General features: G+C 61.0%; 1 protein-coding gene and 1 long non-coding RNA gene across 2 annotated transcripts; one reads left to right on the top strand and one right to left on the bottom strand.

The window, feature by feature from the left end:
- Positions 1-15020: 15020 nt before the first annotated feature.
- On the top strand, positions 15021-16630 carry MARCKSL1 (MARCKS like 1). The gene is made up of 2 exons (XM_042015600.1): positions 15021-15152; positions 15771-16630. The coding sequence occupies exons 1-2, from the start codon at positions 15090-15092 to the stop codon at positions 16359-16361; spliced, it is 654 nt and encodes a 217-aa protein (XP_041871534.1). The 5' UTR covers positions 15021-15089; the 3' UTR covers positions 16362-16630.
- Positions 16631-19195: 2565 nt separating this feature from the next.
- LOC121658550 lies at positions 19196-21965 on the bottom strand. The gene is made up of 3 exons (XR_006013992.1): positions 21410-21965; positions 21232-21316; positions 19196-20921 (listed from the first exon to the last, which is right to left on the bottom strand). It is a non-coding gene; the product is annotated as an uncharacterized LOC121658550 (long non-coding RNA).
- Positions 21966-21971: the final 6 nt, after the last annotated feature.

Genomic DNA, 21971 nt, shown 5'->3' with positions numbered 1-21971 from the left:
CAAGTTGTTCGTGTGTTTGTTGTTTGAATCCACCTCCACGAAAAGTTTGCTGCTGTTTGGGTGTGGGGAGGGATTTGTTAATGGTGCTGAGGTTTGGCAGGGATGGAGTGGGAGGAGGAAGGTGAGAGTTAAAGGTGAGCTAAAGCTCCCAGTTGGGTTCCTTTAGGAGGAGCTGAACCCTCATCCCATCCTTTTGGGGGTCCTGTGCCCCCTCCCCGTGCTCTGTGGAGGGAAAGGTGATGTTATTTCTCTAAAATGTTTTATTTTTAAATTGCTGAGCCCCAGCTGCTGCAGCCCCCGGCTTGCAGCTCCCTGGTTCGAGGGGTCCCCTGGGGATGGGGGACATGGGGGGAGCCCCAGCCGCTCCCCTTTGCTGCTTTACCCGTGGGTCGGGTGTTCTGCCCCGGCTCCTCCTGCCCAACCTGCCCGTCGGGGTCGGGGAAGGAGGAGGAGGAGAAGGAGAAGGAGAAGGAGAAGGAGAAGGAGAAGGAGAAGGAGAAGGAGAAGGAGGAGGAGGAGGAGAAGGAGGAGGAGGAGGAGAAGGAGGAGGAGGAGGAGGAGGAGGAGGAGGAGAGAAGGAGGGGGAGGAGGAAGGGACACGGCGCATCCCCCCGGCCCGGGGGCAGCGGGGCCGTCCCCGCTGCCGGGAGCAGCGCCCGTGCGGCCGCTCCGGGGGCTCCAGGCTCCCCCTACCCGCGGGAGAGTCCCGGGGGGGTCCCAAAAGGGGTTCCGGGGGTCCTAAATGGGGTCCCGAGGGGTTCGGGGGGGTCCCGGGTCCGGCCTTTGTTCCGGCAGGGCCGTGTGGCCGCCAGGGGGCGCCCGGCGCGCGCGCTCCCGATCCCAGTCTCGATCCCAATCCCAATTCCGATCCCGGTCTCGATCCCGATTCCGATCCCAGTCTCGATCCCAATCCCAATTCCGATCCCGGTCTCGATCACGATTCCGACCCCGGTCTCGGTCCCGATTCCCATCCCGATTCTGATCCCGATTCTGATCGCGATTCTGATCCTGGTCCCCGTGCAGATCCCGGTCCCGGTCCCGGTTCCGCCACCGCTCCGGATTCAGCCCCGGCCGCACCGGGCAGTTATCGCCACTGAAGGCGGAGATCAAGCACCGGAGCGGGTCCGGGAGAACCGGGACCGGGAGTAGGATCGGAATCAGGACCAGGACACAGACCGGGACCGGCGGCAGCATCGCCCGTGGCACTGGGGAGGGGAAACGGGGCGTCGGTGCCCGGCAGAGCCCCGAGGGACGGCGGGGACATGGCGGGGACACGGCGGGACCAAAGGCCACCGGGAGCGAAGCCACCGCCGTTCCTCAGCGCTGCCGTCAGCGGGGCGAAGACCGAGGAAGAGGAAGGAGCAGCGGGAACAGCGAGGGCTGGAGGGGAGCCAGACGCGGCCGAGCCCGCGGGATTGTGCTCCCCCCGCGCCCCCACCCCACACCCGGACCGGGACCGGGACAGGCACGGAGCTGGGATCGCTCCACTCCCGGGATCACCGAGGGGCTCCGCTGCTTGGAGCGGCTGCGGGAACCCCCCCGAGCCCCCCCCGGAGGGTCCTGCGGGTTTGGGGGGGCACAGAGAGGCCCCCCCAGCCTGTCCCTGTTTCCCGTGTGACCCCACCAGGACCAAATCCAGCCTCCGGCCGGGGATTCCAGCCGGGATGGGGCGGGGAGTGATGTCGGGGCCCCGGCCCCCTCCCCAGCGCGGCGGGAGGAAACGGCCGTGTCCAGCCTTTCCCGAGGATGAGGATTTCCTTCCTCCCATTGAGCGGGGACCCTGGGGTTAGCACGCACCCTGTGGGGCCCTCTGGGGCACTCGGCCACAGGGCGGGGGGCCTGGCTGGGAATTGGGGGGCAGAGACCCCCCGACACGCAGCCCTGGGGGCACGTCCCTTATTCCCCTCCTGCCTGGCCGGGATCCCGGGAATGAGGGAGATGGATTTGGCGGGGGCACAGGATGGAGACGTGCAGCCATTTCCTCTTCTCCTTCCCTTTTTCCCACCCCGAGAGCGCCGCGGATATTTCGGGGTGGACCCGGGGATTCTTGGCTTCCCAGAAATGCTGTTCCCGCAGCTGGGAAGAGCTGTCACCGGCAGCAGTGACACGTTTCATTTCCCTTGAACCGGGGCTTTCCCAGGGCCTCCGGGCAGGGATGATGTCCCAGGGGAGATCCCGGTGGGAATTCCCCTGGGAACACCAGGGAAGTGGCTCCGCTGGGAAATCAGGTTGGTGACCCCGGGGGTCCCGGGCAACCCAAAGCCACGAGCTGCACGCCGGGGGTCCGGGGTTGGCCGGGCTCCATCTGCCGCGCTCCCCACGCCTGCTAATCCCGGGATTAGCAGCCAGATGCCAGGGGCAGGTTTGCCGCAGGTAACGAGGATCCCTCGGGAGGAGGTGACGGGCATCAAAGTGCAGGAATTATGGCCGATCCCACCCGAGCCTGGGGTCTCCGGGCAGGAGGGCAGAGGGGACAGGGAGCTCACATCTGCCAAGACACATCCTGGCGTGTCCCCCAGCACAGCACCCCAGAATAGCGGCCACGCTGGAGCAAAATTCCCGGCAGAAATTCCCTCCACGGGCTCAGCATCGCCCGGGCTGAGTCCTCCCTGTGCACACCCAAAACTGGGAAAAGCTTCATCCTCCTGCTGCCCGCCGGGAATCCCCTCACGCTTCCCAGCAGATGCAGCTGATGGGAAAGTGGCTGATTTCCCTTAAAAGCCCGTCCCAACATTCCTGGGAGGCCACGTCTCCCACCCTTAATCCCAGTTCCTGGGACCTCCAAGCAGCCAATTCCTGATTGCTCCCAGCCCAGCTCGGCACAGATGAAGGACTGCTGGATCCCGGATTTCTGGATGGTCCTGCAGCTCAACCCCCTCACTGGGGACCTGTCAGACACCTCCCAGCTCCTCCTCATCCATCCCAAACCCCCAGCCCATCCCTGGCTTGTTCGCTGCCAAATCCAACATCCAGCAGCTCCTGATGTGGGACAAGAAGGTGGGAAGGGACAGGAGCATCCCCCAAAACCAAAGGTGATCCCACCTGGGCTGTGCCACCCTGTACCTGGCAGCTGTAATTCCTCCCTAATAAGTATTTTTTTACATTAATAAAGCCAAATCCCCAAAGTGGTTAATTAAGGATTCGTTTGCTCGCTGTCACCTCACACTGCAGCCAGTTTGGGGTGAGATTGGGGGAAAAACATCCCAGTGCTGATCCTGTCAGCATCCCCCAGGCCGAGGGACCCCTGAGCAGCACCCGGGCCCTGCTCTCCCCCAGCCCCAGAGCCACGGGGTCCCCTTGGGACACCCAAATTCTGGAGATGCTGAACTGAGCTGTGCTGGCCACAACAGCCCTGACCTTGCCCAGGGCTCACCCGGCCAAAACCGGGGCAGGCCACGGCCCACGAGGCCCCGTCCTGCCGTAATTACGAGCCCTCAATTAGCATACGCGCATCCTCATTAGCAATTACACGCGCGTCCTCATTTCCTCATCCAAACAAGTCCACGATGGGGACCAGGAGCTGGAGCAAGGATCGGGCAGACCCCCGAGCCACCCCCGCAGCCTCTCCCGTCACCTGAGGCCACCAAACTCGTGGTGCACGGGAGCGGGGACAGTGCCCGCAGCACCCCGGGCCCCCCGGCAGTGGCTCCCGCGGGGACCAGATGGTGACACCGAGCGCGGGGGCCAGATGGACCCTCCCGCCCGTGGTCCCCCCTCCGCTTCCGCTGCCATTTTCCCCCGGCAGCCGCCATAAATATGGAACAGCTCCGTTCCCCAGCCGGCAGGAGGAGGGACGGCGGCTCCCGGCGCTCCAGTCCCTTCGCTCCGGGCTGGGGGACATCGAGGTGCCACCCCCGGCATGGTGGACACGGCCCCCACTGCAGTTTCAGCTGAATGTTCCCGGTGATCTGGGCTGGAGGCGCATGAGGACTGAAAGGTGGTGAATGGAGGCTCTGGAGAGCGTGGGGATGTTTCCCAAAAGTTGTGGAGAAGAGGGGGGCAGTGTTGGGAAGGTCGCCCACCCCCAGGTGGGTGTCAGGCTCTGTGGTGGCCCTATCCAAGGCCGAGCTCCTCAAGCCCTCATGGAAACCCAAAGGCACATAAGAAACCCCAAACCCACCCTACACCGCTGGAGGTTCTGGATCCTTGGTCAGACCCCAGCCAGGCACCCCCTGAGTGGCAGCGCCTCCTCCTCGGCCACCAAAGGGGTGTCCCAGGGGTCCCGTTGGCCGCTTTTGGGATCTCCCACGAGGCTGCGAGTCCCGAGGTGTGGCTGATCCGGGACACGCCAGGACCTGCAGCCCCACGAGGGGCGTTTGCAGCCGGAGGCTCTGCCGGGAACGGGCGAGTTTCGGTCCCACGGCGGGCACGGCCGTGCCCCATCCCCTCCCCGCGGGGACAACGTGCACCGGGACAGCTCCTGGCCGGGCCACGCTTCCTCCCGCCACCACCACGGTGGCCTCGAGCCTTTCCTCCGCTCTTCCTCCGCTTTTCCGCCGAGCCCGGAGCCGTGGCTGCCTTCCTGCCCCGGCCCTGCTTCCTGCCGGCCGGCGCTGCCTCCTCCGCACCCCGCATTCCCGGCTTTCCCAGCCGCGCCAGCACTGCCTCCTCCGCACCCCGCATTCCCGGCTTTCCCAGCCGCGCCAGCACCATCCATACTGCCCGGGGCTCCTTCCCGAGCTCCACACAGGGGGACCTGGCCTCCGTGCGTGTCCCCAGCCGCTGTCCCAGGACCCCGCGGCCTCCTCGAGCCTCCGGTCCCCAAAGCTCCACGTGGGACCTGTCCCCGACGCCGCTGCGGGGCGATTCCAGAGGTCCCTCCCTGCTCCACCCGCAGATTTCTTCCAGCTCAGCGGGAAGAGCATCGAACGCAGCAAATCTGCCCCCGGGCTCACCCCAGGGAGCGGCAATTCCCCGGTTCCAGTCACTTTTGGGGATCTACCTCTGACCTAGTTTCTAATCCACCGCTCGGAGCGGCGGGGATGGCACGCAGGGCGCTGGGGAGGAGCGGGAGCTTTCCAGGAGCATCCACACCCCCCCCGGCTCCTGCTTTTTGGGGGGGGCTGAGGGTCCGGAGGCTGCTCCCGGCTCGGGGCTGCTGCTGAGGGCAGGACATTCCCACACTGAGCCCAAGGGTGTCCCCCAAAACCGGTCGGACGCGCGCGGCCGTGACTCAGCCCGGTGGCAGCGGGCGGGGAGCGGCGAGAGCGGGCGGGCAGCGGCAGGACGGGACCTGCGCGGGGCCCCCCGCGTCCCAGGCAGCCCTGAGCAAACAGGGAAGTGAAAATTTTCCTTTTCCTTCCTCCCGCCGAGCTGGGTGTCGCCGCGTCGGGGTGACCTCCCCCTGCACTCCGCTGCCTCATGCATCCCCCCCCCTCCCGCCGCTCCCTCCCGGCTCCGGGTGAGGGCTGGGAAGGGCTCCTTATCTCCCTTCCAGGCTGATGCAAGATTTGCTCATCCTGCAGCTCCCCAAGGCCGCGCTGCTGATGGTGTCACCTTCCCTTGAGGGCTGAGCTCGCCGTGGGTTTTCCATGTTTTTCACCAACCCCCCTCGGCATCATTCCCTGCCCCACGGCCGAGATCAGCGAGGTTTTTCCCGCTGGCCCCGGGGCCGGGAGGGTTCGGTGCCCTGCGGGTGTTGGGAACAGGCTGCCAGCCCTCGGCTCCAGCCAGGAATAAGTGGATTAGGAACCAATCTCGTTATCGCTGCTGGCAGCCTCACAAGGGCCGTGGGATGGGGACAGCGATGGGGACAGCGATGGGGACGCTGCCGGTGGCGGCGGGGGTGGGGACAGGGGTGGCCGGTGCCCGGCGTGGGGTGGAACGTGGCCACCGCGCCTTGATAGCCAGGGCTCGGCTGCCTGCTGTTCCCAGGGATGCGGCATCCGGGCTCTAATGAGGAGGGACGGTTAATTATTCAGTGTCAATTTATGTTAATTAGCCGGGGGGAGTGGAGAGACTGATGGCTCTGCCACCTGGCTGGCACTGGGGTGCGCAGGGCCGGGCTGGGGGGACACGCGTGGAGCTGAAGGTGTCAGGGCAGGACAGCGGAGCTCCCTGTGGGTACTCCCAGCCCTTCCTCACCTTCCCTGCCCGGTGAGTCAGGGCTGACACCCCGAAGGAAGCCCCAGGGATTTCCAAAACGCCTTGGAAACCCCCCGCGCTCCTGAGGCTGTTGGGGTGACGGAGCCATGTGAGGCAGCAGCACGCGGTGGCCAGGCTGGGAATTTCGGAGGGAAACGGATGGGAAAGATGGATCCAGCCAAGGAATGAGCCCCTCTCCGGGCAGGGATGGAGCAGCTCCGTTGTTTACTCAATCCAGCTTGAGCTGCTGGTGGTTCCTGGGGTTGTTTCTTCTTCTCCAGACAGGGCTGTGACCACAGAAACAAAGGCAAAACTTTAATCCTGCAAATCCTCCTCTCTTCCCACCGAAGGCCGCGGTTGTTTGTCCCCCTCTGAGGGGACGCTGGGGTCGGACAGCGCCCGGGGGCTGCCCCGGGGGCGGCTCTGCCGGAGCCCAGAGCAGCTAAAAATATCTCCGTGTCTTCACGGAGGTGTTGCAGCCGCAATCAACCATGCAAACGAGACCGAAATTAAATCAGCCGCATGCGACAGGAGCTGTTAACCCCTGCCAGCGCGGGGACGTGTCCCCCCGGCACCGCCGGGCTCCCGAGAGGGACGTGCGGTGCTTGGAGCGTGGGGAGCGGGTTCCGTGTGCCCCGGTGGAGCCGAGCCGCCGTCCCCCCGCTGCCCCCGGCCCCTCCCGGCTCGCTGCCATCTGCTCCGGGTGTATTAAAGGCGTGGAGGAGCTGCAGAGAAACGAGGTCAGGGCTGCGATGGCTGCGCCCGCCCGCGAGGACCCTGCCACCCGCCCGTGCCACCAGCGGGACGCGCCGGTGGCACCGAGCGGAGCGGGGGTGACTCTTTGGGGTGTCCTTGGGCTCCAACGGCGGCTCGGGGCGAGCCCCAGCCGCGGCAGCTCCTTCCTGGCATTCCAGGTGGACTCCGCTCCGCCACGCCGTTCCCACATCCTGGTGCCAGCGGCGCTGCCAGGCGCCCGAGCCACCCCTCGCCCTGCCCGTGCCACCCCTCGCCAGCGCCGGGGATGCACCGCGATTCAAACACCGCCAGCCCCCCAAATCTGGGCAGCGAGCCCAGCGCTTCCCCTCCCCCCGGGGGGGGGCTCCCCCGTGCCCGCCCCGGTGCCAACGCGAGCCCCCGCCCTTGCGCCAGCCCCGGTGCATGTGCGAGTCCCCGCGGCAGCTGCCTGCATTTCATGCATTTTTCAGGAGAAGAAGGTTAGTGGGTCACTCCAGCGCCGCAGGCTCCGCTCCAGCTGAGCTGCTTTGCTGCCAAACGCGGCCGGGCTGGCGGCGCGGGGGCTGGGCCGGGCAGGTGGGCAGCTCCAGCCTGGCATCGCCACCCCGAGGTGCTGCCGTGTCCCCTGTGCCCCCGCCGAAGGAAGGAGCGGGATGAGCCCAGCCCGGTGCCCGTCCCGTTGCCAGCGAGCAGCGAGTTGAGGAGGGGTCTCTGCAGCCCCCCACGGTGCGGGGGTGGGGCTGGGCAGCAGCACCCCGAGGTTCAGAGCCCTGGAGAGGCGGGGAGGGAGCAGCGAGGAGGAAAAACGGCCGCGGTTAAAAGTTAATGCGGAGCCAAAGCGCGGCCGCGCCAAAGCAAACAGCGGCCGCTTTTATGGTCCCCGCCCGGCAGCGCCCGCACGGCTCCCTCCGCACCCTGCCCGCCCCTCCCGGGCCCTGCACCCCCGCGGGGACAGGGGGCACCCCCCGGTACCCTGGGCACACGGGGCACATCCCCGCCCCCAGCGGCTGCGGTGGGCGCCGGCAGCGCGGTTTGGAATGGGGTGAACCCGCACGGGGGGAAGGCAGAGCTGGGGGGACCCAGAGGTTTGGGGTGGTGCCAGATGTGGGGTGAAACCAGACCTGGGCGAAGCTCAGTGCGGGGTGAAGCCAGACCTGGGAAAAGCCAGATGGGGGACGAAGCCAGAGCTGGGAGAAGTCAGATGTGGGATGAATCCTGATGTGGGGTGACCCCAAGATGTGGGGTGAACCCAGACACGGAAAAAATAGCCGGGGGGCAAACCCACAGCTGGGCCAACTCAGATGTGGGGGTGAATCCCGACCCGGGAGAAGCCAGATGTCAGATGGGTGCGAATCCAGATGTGGGGTGACCCCAGACGCGGCCGAGCCCGCCCTGGGTGCGACGGCAGCGCTGCAGCCCCGCTCCCCCCGGGTTCCCCCCGGGTTCCCCCCGCATCCCCCCGCGCTGCCGTTGCCATGGTTACGGCCATGCAAGTCTGGCCGAGCTGCATCCGCCGCTGCATCCCAGCGAGCCGTGGGGGCGGGGACGGCACCGCTGCCCCCAGCCGCGGCCACACCGCCGCCGTCCCCTCCCCTCCCGACCCCAAAACCGGCCGCCGACCCCTCCCGGGAGCTCACGCAGAGCGGGAGGGATCGGGGGCTGCCGAGCCCCTCCCAGCGGGATCCCCTTCCGACCCCGAAAGCCGTGCGGGAGTGAGAGGGGTGGGAACAGCACCTGCCTCTGGAGGGTCCAAACCCCCTCCCCGTGCCCCCTCCCAGGAGGATGGGAGCTCATCGGGCACGGCTGGAATGCCAGGGAGGCAAAGGGCTCCCCAAAAACCGCAGCCCCAGCACGGCGCGGGTCCCCCGGAGCCACCCCCGGGCTCTCGGTGGCCCGGCAGCTGCGGCCCTGGGGACGCTTTCGGGTTTGCTCAGAGGCCAAGGGGGAATTCTGCTGCTGGCGATGAGGCAATCCCGGCTGGGGACAGCCCGGGATGAAGGGAAGGAGGGGATTTCTGATGGAAAGTTGCAGACAGCCCTGGCCCCGCCGGGATTCCCCCCCCCCCCGAGTTCTGCTCCCGGCTCCCCCCTCACCCGCCTGGGATTTCGGGGAGAGGCTTTTCCCTGGATTTACCGGGGGTTCGGGTACCCCCAGCTGCCCCAGGAAACCGGGCAGGACCTCGGGGAGAGGAAACAGCAAACGGGAACATTGGTGGTGTTGACACTTGCAGGTTCCTAATGAGGTTTCACAATTAATATTCCATTAGGATGAGCGGGGCGGGAAGTTTGTGGCTCTTGGGGATGATTTTCCACGCTCTTTGGGTACCAGAAAACAACACCCTCATCATCGAAACGCTCTTTAAGCTCCCTTCCAACCCAAACCGAGATGATTTTACAGCCTCCCAGGCACTCAGCATCCCTCCAGCCCGACATCCAGGAGCGGTTTGGGTGTCCCTGCGCTTTTCCTGCTGTCTGTCCGTCCATCCCGGTCCCTTCCCCCCGCATCCCGGACACACACTGGCCTCTTCTCTGCGCCTGGGCCCGTCAGATGTTGCTGAAAGGGAACAATGCCACGCATTGTCTGTCCCCGCTCGGCGGCATCAGCCCCGGCAGCGCAACAAAAAGCCACATTGACTCTCCGGGAGAAAGGGGCCCATAGATCCCGCGGCTCCCGGGGGAGGCACCGCGGCCCCGGAGCATCCCGGCCCCGCTTCCCTGCCCCGCGTCCCTGCACCGGCCCCGGGGACACGGGCTAAAGGGGTCACCGCTCTCGGGGGGAGGGCGGGGGAGGCGGTGGGATGTTGTGTCCCGCTGCCGAGGGATCTGTGGGATCGGCATCCAGCGGGAGGGGAGGGGGATTGTCCCTGTGTGCCCTGCTCAGGTGAGGCCGCACCTGCAGAGCTGCCTCCAGACATCAGGAGGATGTGGAATTGCTGGAGCGAGTCCAGAGGAGGCCACGGAGATGCTCCAAGGGCTGGAGTTCTCTGGAGCCAGGCTGGGGATGTCCACCTGGAGAAGGGCAGGCCTCAGAGCCCCTTCCAGAGGGTCCAAGAGAGCTGGAGAGGTTTGGACAAAGAGCTGGAGTGACAGGAATGACTCCCCACTGCCAGAGGGCAGGGTTGGGTGGGATTTGTGATCCCAAATCACGCACAGCCCTCCTGCCAGGCTGCCCTGGCCATGGCGTGCGGGAGCGCTCCCGCCGCAGCTCCGCAGGAAACGCCACGGGAAAAGCTCCCCTTGGACCGAGCCTGGCTTTTGTTTCCCTTATAAACTTCCCTTCCAGCCAGGAAGGATGCTCTGGAACCTGTCCCCGCTCGGCCCCGGGCTGGGGGACCCTGCCCAGGTCAGGGGAGCAGAGCCCGGTGTGGTCCCGCCCGCCGCCCTCCCAACCCTGCTCCCTGCTGGATGCTGCATTCCCGGTTTTCTCCAGGCACCCTCTGGCAGCCGTCCTGCTCTTCCAGTGCTCCCGAGCCAGCAGCTCAGGGTCAGGGAGCCCTTTATCAGCTCCCAGAAGCAGCCTAAGGCCGGGATTCGGGAGATAAGGAGAGTGGGATGAGCGGGATGCCCGGGCCAGGGCGCTGTGGGGGTTCCCGCTCTGCCAGGAGCAGCCAGGAGGGATCCACGGGCTGGGAAAGGCCGTGTGGGGGTGTTGACCCCCAAAATGCCAAAACTGTCCCGGGGACCGTGTCCATGGGGACCCTCACATGCCACCACTGTCCCCATTGTCACCCTGGGGCAGCCCAGCCCAGCCCAGCCTGAGGATGAGGCTGGAGGGGATTGGGTTCAGGGCCTGGCTTTGTTTGCAGATATCCCGATTCCTGGCCCTAAGGAAGAGCAGATGGGCTCCAAGATAAGATACGGAGGAGATTCCTCTCTCCTTCCTGCTCCGTGACTCAAAACACCTCAGCAGGACAGGGAAGGGGGTGACGGGGTGGGAAGGGCCCAGGGCTGGGAGAGAGGGGCTGATCCCATGGGATGATCCCACGGGAGGGAAAAAGCGAGCCCAGAAATAGCAGGAGCAGTCGCAGAAGGCGCCCGTTGCCATGGGATCTTCACAACCAAAAATGACGGGGCTCTGGCAGATACAAGAAGGGGCCCTTTCATGTGTTTCTATGGGAAGTCAGCGCCTCACCACAGCCTCCCAGGCTGGAGCCTTGCCCAGGGCAGGAAGGATTTGGGGACACTGGTGGTGGGGACAGGGAGAGCTCCGGTAAATTCGTGGGACACCCTTTTTCTCCAGGTGCACGTCAGAGGTCACTCGGTGCTGCCTCAGCACCACGAGCAGGTTGGGCAGTGCCTAACATCTCCTTGGTAAAGGGTAGAGATTCCCAGCTCTTCCTGCTGGGCCTTGTTCCCCTCAGGAATCCCCCAGCGTGGATGATTTTCCTCCTGCAGCTGAGGAAGCGCTGCCCCTTCACCCTGGATCCTCATGGGATGCGCATCCGGAGCATCCCGAGGCGTGTCCGTGTCCTGGGAAAGCCAAACTGCTGCGGCAGGGACAGCAGGGAAGGGGCAGCCCCAGACCCTCAAGGAGAAGCCCCCAGACCCTAAAGCAGCTCTGGGCTGTCCCCAGGGGCTGTCCCCATCGTTGCCGTGGTGGCAGAAGCCTTCACCCTCCATCCGGCCAGCCCCGCACTCTCCCTGCTGGAATTCTGTCCCCGGAGAGATCTAATTAGTTAATTCCTTTGCTATTTATAAATCAAGATGGAAATCCCTCTGTTTTTGTTCCCAGCGCTGTTTGGTCACCCCGGCTGGGCCCCCTTTAACTCGGGATAAAATCCCGGAGCGGATGATCCGGGTCCATGAATAAACAATTGCCTTAATTCCTCGTTAAGGGCTGGCGGGATGCAGAGCGGGTGGGGACGGTCCCTCCTGTCCCTCTCCAGCCCAGTGGTGCCGGAACTGGAGCTCCCTGCTCTGCCCCGCAGCCTCTGAGCGCTTAACACCCGATAAATTAATAATCAGCCGCAGTTTAAGTAGGTCTGGAAAGTGGAAAACAACATCCGCAAGGATCCGGCGTCCCCCCGGCCTGGCGGGCAGCAGCGGCAGAGATTTGTCTGCCTGTCCATCTGCTGGAGGAGCAGCCAGACCATAATCTGTCCGTCTGCGGGGATCCTGCAAATTCCTGCCCCTTCCAAAGCTCCCGGAGAGCCCGGTGGAGCCGGAGCATCTCCCAGCCCGCTCTGCTTCCCTGCCTGGGATGGAGGAGGGATGGGATCCAGCACGGGGCTGGTGGCCGCTGGTTTCCACTGGGAGGGGTGGGATGGGGTTTGGGTGATGCTGGAATTCAGCAGTTTCTGGTTTCTGCCGGTTCCCGTCCTCCACCCTGGTGTCACCACACGGCCCCGGCCACGCACGGAGGAGGAAAAAATGTTGGGAGCTGGAAAAACTGGCTGTGGATGCACCTGGGGATGGCCACGGTCACCCCACGGAGCTCCAGGGTTCTGGGACCGGCGTGGTCGCTCCAGAGGGAGCGGATCCGTCCCGGCAGCGTGGGAAGAGCACGGGAAGGATGGACATCTGCCGTGGAAGGGGAGGCACACTCGGGAATCCACGGGGAGCGTGGCTATTTATAAACACAGCCCTTACGCAGAGCTGCAGAAGAGGGTTCGCAAGAAAAGCTGGGATCGGGAGAGACGGGGATTCCTCGGAGATGAAAGCCCTGGAAAAATATCCTCTGGGAGGGCCTGGCGTGGTGGGAGGGATGTCATTGTCACCCCCCGGGTGTGCTTCTTGTCCAGTTTGCCCTTTCCACATCACATCCATGTCCTGGTGCTCTGGGAGAGGGGAGAGCTGTGGCATGAAATTCCTTGTCCCCTCTGGCAAAACACGGAAAAGGCCCGAGCTCTCCATGAGGTGGCTGCTGAGCCCAGCCCCAAAAATCCCCTCAGATCCAAGGGAACACCTTCCCACCAGCACCCATTCCACGGGGAATGCGTTGGTGTCCCCAGAGCCCCATCAGGGCTGCCACCAGCACCCCCAGGGCCGCACCCCCAGAGCTTCCCGAGCTTCCCAGAGCTTCCCGAGCTTCCCAATGCTCCAGGGGCGATGAGCTGCCGGTGCCACTCCCGTTTGTGGTTCCCTGTGGTTTTGGGATGGGAGATGGGAATGTCTTGGGGCCGTTGTGTGGATGGAGGGGTTTGGATGGGCGCTGCGAGAGCCGGCGCTGGTTGAGGGGGTTTTGGCACAGCCAGAAGGTGCTGGAGCTGCAGCAGAGGGATGGGATGGGATGGGATGGGATGGGATGGGATGGGATGGGATGGGATGGGGTGGGATGGGATGGGATGGGATGGGGTGGGATGGGATGGGATGGGATGGGGATGGGGATGGGGATGGGGATGGGATGGGGATGGGATGGGATGGGATGGGGATGGGATGGGATGGGGATGGGGATGGGGATGGGGATGGGATGGGGATGGGATGGGACGGGATGGGAGGGGATGGGGACAGGGACGGGGACGGGGACGGGGATGGGATGGGATTGGATGGGATGGGATGGGATGGGGATGGGCATGGCATGGCATGGCATGGCATGGGAGGGGATGGGAGGGGATGGCATGGGATGACAGCAGCACGAGGCCATTCCTGCAGACAAGACTCAGGATGAAATGACCTCCAGCAGAACGGCTGAAAACCTCTCCCAGAAGGTGGGAAGAGAAGCGCGGCTTTGACACGGATATTTCCCAAGGCTGAACGGCTGCTGGGACACCGGGAAGGGCTCCCCAGCTGTGGCTCTGCCACGTTGTCCTCCCCAGCTGGGAACACCAGCCTGGAGCTGGGATTGGGAACAAACATCGTGCGTCCACTAAATACCACACTCCCTTGGACTCTGGGTCTTCCCAAACCCGACAGCATCCCTGGAATGCCTGTTTTCCAGCAGGGAACACCCTGCCCGGCTCCTTGGGCTGCTCGGGACACTCCGGCCCTCACGGCCAAGCCGGCAGCACCCGGCAGCCGTCCAAGGGCTTTTTATCAACTGGCACCCAAAAGTCAATAAGGAAGATGCCGCCTGTTTTAATTAACAGCAATTTCGCTCCAGCGGGGGTGAGCTGGTGTGCCGGGGAGGGGGAGGGAGGCCGGAGACAAAACATGACCTTGTTGGCGCAGCGCACACAGCGGGACATTGTTTTCCCCTTGGAGCCTGGCCTTGGATCCTGCCAGGCTCCGTGGCACAGCTGGGTGCTGGGGACAGGGGGTCCTGCTGCCCGCGGTGGGTCCAGAGCAGCTCTGGTGGGAGCAGGATGCCTGGAAAAGTCCAGGGCACTCAGGAGCTGTCCTGCTGCAGCCCTCAGGGAATGTGGGTGGCTTGGGCTGGCACAAAAGGGTCAGGATTTTGGGACCCGCAGTGAAATCCAGCTGTGTGTGGGTGCCAGGGGAGAGCGAATCCCCGGCTGGCACTGCCGGATCCCTGGCAGGGATGCCGCAGGCCCCTCACCAGCTTGAGCAATCCATCAGTTTGGTGCCATTCTCCTTTCTCCTCAACGCTCCTGGTTCCAGGAAATCAGAGAAGAGGAACACCCAGAGGGGGAAAACCTCCCTGTGCGTGTGCCAGAGCGCTCAGCGAGGCAGGGAGCGGGGGTGTGAACCATGGCACAACCTGTCCCCACAGCAGGACCTGTCCCCACAGCAGGATCTGTCCCCACAGCAGGACCCCCGGGAATGATGGGGCTGGGATGAGCAAAACCCCAGGATGAGACACCCTGGAATGAGCAGGACCCTGGGGTGACAGGACTGAGGCCACCTGCACCAGGACAGTCCTGGGGGTGACGGGAAAGGGCCAAGTGGCACCATGGGACCCTCCCAGGGGTGACAGGGATGGGGTGAGCAGCACCCCAGGGGCGACAGGGCGGAGAGCACAGGCACAGCGGGGGTGTTGGTGATGGGAGCAGAGGCACCCAGGGGTGCTGGTGATGGGGGCACGGGCACCCCAGGGCTATCAGGGAGGGGTGAGCAGCACCCCGGGGTGATGAGGTTGGGGGGAGCAGCCCCCCAAAGCTGCCAGGGATGGGGTGAGCAGCACCCCGGAGCTGCGATGAGACCCTCCCCCACCAGGGAAGGGGGTGCTCACCGACCTTCGGGGGCTCCCAGGCGGGGAGGGGGCTCGGCGGCCCGGCGGGGCGGTGGCTCCAGCGCGGTCCCCCCGCCCCCGGGGCGGGCTCGGCACCGTCCCGCCCCCGCCCCTCGCCTTATCAGCGGCCGGCGGGGGGCTCGCCCCACTCCCGCCCAGCGCAGCCGCCGCGGCGGGGCCGGCACCTCCCCAAGTGCCGCACCATGGGCAGCCAGGGCTCCAAGGCGGCGGGCGGCGACCCCGACACCGCCAAGGCCAACGGGCAGGTGGGTACCGGGCGGTACCGGGGGGCACCGTGCGCCCCGCCGGGGCGGGCGGCAGCGCGGACAAAGGCTCGGTGGGGAGGGTGCGGTGATGGAGTCGAGGGGAACCTTCCTGCCCTGGCCTGGGGGGACCTTCCTGCCCGCCGGGCACCGGGGGATGCGGCACCGCCCGCGCCGCGCCCCGGGCTCCCCCCGGCACCGGGCGGGTTCCGTCCGCCGCCGCGCCCCGGTACCGGGAGTGGAGCGCGGGCGCCGCCCGGTGGTAGCGCGCTGGACCCCCCCCCACCCACCCCTCCCACCGAGCGGATCCCCCCCGTGAGACCCTTACCCAGGCCCTCTGCACCCCCTTTTTATGGCTGGGCACCGCCCGGTGCGCTCCTCTCCCCCGCGGGAAGCTCCGCTCTGTGCCCGGTGTTCCCCGTTTCCACCGGCTGGAAACCCCCCCTTTCCCCGGCGGGGGGGCCCCCCCCCCAATGCCCGTTGCCCCCGGGGGGACCCCCCCCCCCCTCCCCGGTGCCCGCTGCCCCCCGTTTTCCCGGCTGGGAGCCCTTTTTGGGGTGCGGGGGTTTTGGGGAGGGGGCGCGGAGTGCCGGCGGTGCCTAACGCGGTTTCCCCCCGCAGGAGAACGGCCATGTGATCTACAACGGGGACATGACGCCCAAGGTGGGGGTCGAGGTAGCCCCCCAGAACGGGAACGGCTCGGCGGAACCCCCCAAGGAGGAGAGCGAGGGCGAAGCGAGCGGCGGGGACAGCATCGAGCCCGCCCCGGCCGCCGCCGACGGCGGCGACCCCAAAGCCGAAGGGGCCGCGGCCCCCAAGGACGCCCCGAAGAAGAAGAAGAAGTTCTCGTTCAAGAAATCCTTCAAGCTGAGCGGGATCTCCTTTCGCAAGAACAAGAAGGAAGCCGGGGACTCCTCTGGCTCCTCGCCCACGGAGGAGCAGGGCAAGAGCGAGGAGAACCCGCCGGGGGGGCTGCAGCCCTCGGCTCCCCCCGAGGAGGGGCCGGCGGAGGAGCAGGGGGAGGGCGGCGAGGGGGTTGAGCCCAAGGACGGGGGAGAAGCCGCGGGGAGCGAGGAGGAGGAGGAGAAGCAGCAGCAGCAGCAGGCAGGGGAGAGCCACGGAGACACAGCCAAACCCGAGGAGCCCTCGAAAGCCGCGGGGCCGGAGCCCACAACGAGCCCGGCGGCGGCGGCGGAGCAGAAGGAAGAGTAGAGGCCACCTGGGCATCGTCCTCACCGGGGACTCTCACGCCGCCCTCCCTCCATCCCTCCCCGTCCATCCCGGAACGCCACGGACTCGCCCACACCGCCCCGGCCCCCCTAGGACTGACACCACGCCCCGCACACCCCCCTTCCCTTCCAGGTATTTCTCCCCGTTCCTGGTAGAAAAGCTGGTTTGGATTCCCACCACCGCCGCCACTTGGAGTAGTTTGACCTGAATTCCTTGGGGAAAAAATAAAAATTAAAAAAAAAAAAAAAAAAGAAAAAACAACAAAAAACCAACAAAAACCAACAAAACTGCGGAGGAAGATTTGTCCCGGACACCACTGGAGTTTACAGTTTGTAAGAATCCGGATCCCACTTCCCGCTCTGGATCTCTCCAGCCTCCAGACTGTCCCCTCTCCTCCCAGTCCCACTGACTGTTCAATGGAATTTTTGATTTTTTTTTTTTCGGGGTTTTTTTCGGTTTTTTTTTTCTTTTTTCTTTTTTTTTTTTTATGCCTAATTTCTCAGTTTACATTCCTGGTTCTGACTTTTCATTTCAAGTATTTCGCGCTTTTTCTAGAAATCGATGGTTTAAAAGCTAATCTGGTTAGTTTTTTATAATGTCTTCTATTGGCTTAAAACCATAAAGCTTGTAAGTCCGCTGTGTTTAATTCTGCTTCTAAGGGATAACTTTTAGGGTGTGGGGTGGACAGAGGGGGCCCTGCCAGCTGTATAATGTGAAGCCAACGTTGTTTTTTTTCTCTGTAAATAATTTTTTTAATGGCCAAAAAAAAACAACAACATAAAAAAAAAACACCACAAAAAAACCAAAACCACTTGATTTGCAATTTTCTAACTTGTAAAAAAAAAAACCCAAAAAAACAACAGAAAAAAAAAAGAGAAAGAGGAGAAAAAAAAAAAAAAAACAAACCCAAACCCAACCGAACCACTGAACAAAAGCTGTACTTGTAACATTTGAAAGGAATAAATGGTGACCCCTTTACGGGAGAGCTCGAGTCCTTCTTGTCCTGAATGCCAGGGAAGGGCCGGGGAAGATGGAGATGCTGATTTAGCCCAACAGCTGCTGCCTTTAATCACTGCTCGACGTTAATTGACTCGCAGCAGATGCAGAGCCCTGGCCACAAAGGACTTTCCCACCCCAGCCCCGTCTCCACCTCGGGATCGCTGCTCAGCTGCCTGCTGGGGACCTGTTTTCCTGCCAATCCCGCTTTTTTCCCCCCGGTGGGGGTTGGAAAAACCTCAAAACCCCCGGGATTTTCTTCAGGGTGAGGCGAAATTCCCGGTTTGAAGCTTGGTTTCTTTTAATTTAAGGGGGGGGGGTTTTTTTGGGGGGGGGGGGTTTTGTTTTGTTTTTTTTTTTAAGAGCAGGATTAGCTCCTTTAGGCTGAAAAGATCCCGGAGCACAAAAGGAGAGGGCTGGGAGCAAAGATTCCCTGAACAAAGGGAAAAGGAGGCAACAATGGTGCCTCTATCCCTGCTGCTGTCACCTGCGCCGGCTTTTCCCGAGCCAGGAGGAAGGAGCAGAGCCTTGGAAGCTGCTCCCACAGCTCCTCCATTTCATGGCCTGCTCCCAAATCCCACCTCGGCTCCCCAATTCCCAGCCCAGCACCTGCTCTTGGTGCTTGGGCTGGCGAAGAAGATGGAGAAGAGCAATGAGAAAGAAATAAAAGCCCAAACCATTGTTTGCCCAACAGGCACCACCCTGGCAAGGGCAAGGAGCATCCGGGCTCTTGGCGAGCCTTGAGGTAGGTGGGAATGCCCCCCAAAATTCCTGGGTTTATGCAAGGAAGCCGAAAGAAGGGATCAGCTTCCCAAAGGGATTCATTTCTTTGATCAGCGGGGTGAAGTAAATGGGGTTTCCCCCCCCGTTTTGAAGGAAATCTGGGATTTGGGAGCTGGCTCATCCCGGAGCAGCCGGCGGAGCTGCAGCGTGGCAGCCATTTTAGGAATGCCTGGAAAAGGGAAGGGCTGCGGATGCAGGCGGGATCGGGAAGGGGGAATTCAATGGGGATTCCATTCAAACTCCAGGGGTTTTGTTCCAAGAGGGGAGGATTTAATGGTGGAAAGGAGGACGGAGCTTCCCAGAGCTGCTCCAGCACCCAAAGTCCACTGAGGCAACACAAAGCTGGGTTTTTTTGGACTCCAAAACCAGCAGATTTGGGGGTTTGTGGCCATTTCAGGTGTGATCCCAGCTGAGCTGCACAATGAACCTGCTCCTCATTAAATTAAGGAATTTTCATCCTCTTGGATTCCGCATCAAACCACTCAAATCCAGCCAAAAGATGAATTAAGTCCATCCCCTCCCATCACTTTGTTGTTCCCAAACTGTTCCACTCCAAGCACAAACCCAGACAGGATCAGGGATGAGAACCCAGCTGGAATTTGGGAATAAAACCACGCCAGGTGAAGCTGTGAGCACAAAAAAAAAAAAAAAAACACACCAAAAAAACCCCCAAAACCCATCAGGTTTTGAGTTCCCTTTTCCAGAGAGAGGGAGGATTTCAAGGCTGTTTTGTAAAAACACTGGGGGGGAAAAGAGGCAAAAAAATAAGAGAAAGCAAATAATGTGTAAAGGAAATAACCATTTACAAAAGAGATTCAAGCAGATTTCCAGGTGTGGGATAAATAAATAAATAAAATGTTCTCATGGATGGAATTAAACCAACATTGGAAGGGAAAAAGGGAAATTAATGCCTTCTTTTTCTTCCCAAACCCTAATTCCACCTCTAATTATTTCTTCGTTGGGATCTCCCATTAGATCCAGGAAAGGCTCTGAAAATGGATTAAAAAATTTTACTCGAGTAAAAAAAGCAGCCCAGGCTCACACCAACCATAGAAATGGACGAGTTTTTATTACAAAGGTTCTCAAAATTCAAAATAAACGCATCTTTAAAAAACCACAATAGATTTTTCCCCTCCCTTCCCACCCTCCCCAGACACAAAGTTACACTGATCTCTCTCTTGGTTCACCTACAAACACTGAAGAAGCAGGAGAGTGAAAAAACCTCACTCAGATCCCAAAGAGACTAAAAAACTCCACGGTGGGGGGAGGGAAAAAGCTGGAAGGTGGGGGGCTGGGAGGGAGGAGTTAAAAAAATAAACCCTTTGAAAAAATAACCTGTGTGAAGTTTTAGCAGCATTATTAGAGTTGAAACCCTCAGCAGTGCTCCCGTGGGAGGGTGCAGAGCCTCTGGAATTCCAGAGGGATTCCCCCTGAGAAAGGAGAGCAGCGAGTGGGAACTGCCTGGAAAAAAAAAGAAAAAAAAAACCCGAATTTTTCCCCAAAGTTTTTTTTTTTTTTTTTCCTCACCCCAAAAAGAAAGAAAAAAACCAAAAAAGCTCAGTACAAAAGAGGCAAAAGAAAGGGCAGAGCTGGTCACAAAAGAGCTCTGGGGGTGAGAGAATGAGTAGGAGGAGGGAGAGGAGCTGTAAAAACGTTCAGAGCCCCATCTGCTGTTCCCTCAGGAAGGCAACAGTCGGCGGATAAAAAGGTTGGGATTTACTGGCCTTGGGAGGGAAATTCAGTTGGAAAACGTTGGGAATTTCACTTCAATCAAGAGGAAACTTTGGGTTTTTAGGGATACACAGCAAGAAGAGTTGTCAGCCAGGCTCTGGGCTGGCTTTGAGGGGGTTTTTGCAGTGGTTTGAGAGGAAAAAGCAAAGCCTGAGGGGAGGAGTTCCCTCCCCACCCAGAGAGGGTAAAAAATCAGGTCCAAAATCCCATCCCTTCCCTCCCTTCCAGGTCCATAAAATGCTGCCACACTCCCTGGATCCAGCAGATCTTGGAAAACTCAACCACCCACTAAGGGTGATTTTCATTTTGTGTTCTCCACATTTGGGCTCTGGGGCTGATTCACTTTGAACAAAAACCCAAAAAACAATCCAAAAAAGCACTTTTCAGGTTGATTTTCAGCTGCTTCACCTCTTTCCCCAAGTTTGCTGCAGGGAGGAGCCAACTCTATTCAAGAACTGCACAATTTTGACCCTGAGAAGTGGCACCAGCTTGCAGGTTTTGGTTTTGTTTTTGTTTTTTTCTTTTGCCGTGGTGGAATCCAACTGAAGACCACAAAGGTCTCTCACAGGCTTCGTTTGGGAATTCTCCCATGAAACAAACACCCAAAAAAATAAGAGGAAAAATAAGAATTGATGGCCATCTTTCCACCTAACCTGAAATGCAGACACTACTTCTACTTAAATTCTTCTTTTCCAAGGTTATTTCGGAGGAGAGAGCAAAGGAAGGAAGTGATTTTTGTTGTTGCTGTTGTTTTTTAGAGACACACCAAGGAGGGCAGTGGAAGGCAAGAGTGAAACTCCCCGGTCACCAAATCTGGGCTGCAGAATCCTCCCCTGCCTGCTCCCAGTGGAGTGCAGCAAGGAATAATTTACAGTTCTCGAGTCATTTATACAATTATATAGAAATATATACAGAAAACTTATATAAAATAGAAATCCTGTGGGGAGGAGGCAACCCGGGAGCTAAACCTACGACAACGACGACGCCCGGCCAGCTGCAGCCACTCAGGTGGATTTTGTCTCTTCCTTCACCCTGGGGAAGCAAAAAAAAAAGGAAGGATTTGGTTGAAATCAGCAATTTGGGCTTGGATCTAACAAGAAGCCTTTAAAATGTTGCTTCTCTGGTTCATTTTCAGCTCAAATTTAATATATCGCTGAAGGAAAGAGAAGCGGTTTTGTTTTTCAGCCCTCTCAACACCTGCAAACTTCTTCCTGTGAGGAACTCGTGACAAAGCCACCCAAAATGCCACCTAAAATGCCACCTAAAATGCCACCCAAGCTGTCACATCAACCTCTCAACCCTCCCCAAACCCCCCTGGGCACGGGGAGTGAGCCAGGCTCACCCTTTGGGTTCTGCTGCTGCTGCCACTGCTGCTGCTGCTGCTGCTGCTGCTTTTTCCTCTTTTGCTTTTTCCTCTTCCTTCTCCTCTGGAATAAAATAAAAAAAAAAAGACACAGAGCAGTGCAGGAGGAAAGGAGAAGCCAGGCAGAATTGCAGGAGGTGCCAGCTTTCCTGCTCACCTTTCTTCTCCTCTTCCTCCTTCTCCTCCTCTGCTTTCACACGTTTGGCTTTCTTGAAGTTGGCAACGTTTTTGCGCCCTCCTTCCCCCTCGTCCTCGGAGTCGGAGAATTCCTCATCACAGGATATTCTCTTGTTGGAATTTCGGACTGAGGGGGGAGAAGACAGAGGTTGGCTGAGCAAATTTTCAAATCAGGAAGCTCCCAGCATTAATTCTCTGAGTGGAGCCCACATCCATCAGGATTAGGCCACGATAAAAACACTTTATCTTGGCACCTGAGGCATCTTTGAACTCATCCCTTCCCCACCTGCTCCTGTCTCAAGATCCAAGATCACATGGACAGCTTGGATTAGGCACTGTGGGATGTCTAGACCTGACAGCACAGAGCACAGCCTCCCACTGCAAAATCTGTCTGCTGGATCCCAAGGGCCAGGCTGGATCCAAAGCTCCGGGCTGGATCCAAAGCTCCAGGCTGGACACAAAGCTCCAGGCTGGACACATAGCTCCAGGCTGGACCCAAAGCTCCAGGCTGGACACAAAGCTCCAGGCTGGATCCAAAGCTC

The sequence above is a fragment of the Corvus kubaryi genome, unplaced genomic scaffold (assembly GCF_017639235.1).
Source record: "Corvus kubaryi isolate FWS band 111438036 unplaced genomic scaffold, C.kubaryi_AGA036_p1.0 split3-37304, whole genome shotgun sequence".
NCBI classification, from domain to species: domain Eukaryota; kingdom Metazoa; phylum Chordata; class Aves; order Passeriformes; family Corvidae; genus Corvus; species Corvus kubaryi.
Note: the sequence above shows the minus strand (reverse complement) of the source record. Positions and strands in the feature narration are given on the sequence as shown.

What these genes read in the sequence shown, in the direction of transcription:
- MARCKSL1 (XM_042015600.1), top strand. Translation starts at nt 15,090, where the DNA reads ATGGGCAGCCAGGGCTCCAAGGCGGCGGGCGGCGACCCCGACACCGCC. An exon ending in CCGCCAAGGCCAACGGGCAG is followed by an intron (nt 15,153 to 15,770) that starts GTGGGTACCGGG and finishes TTCCCCCCGCAG; the next exon opens with GAGAACGGCCATGTGATCTA.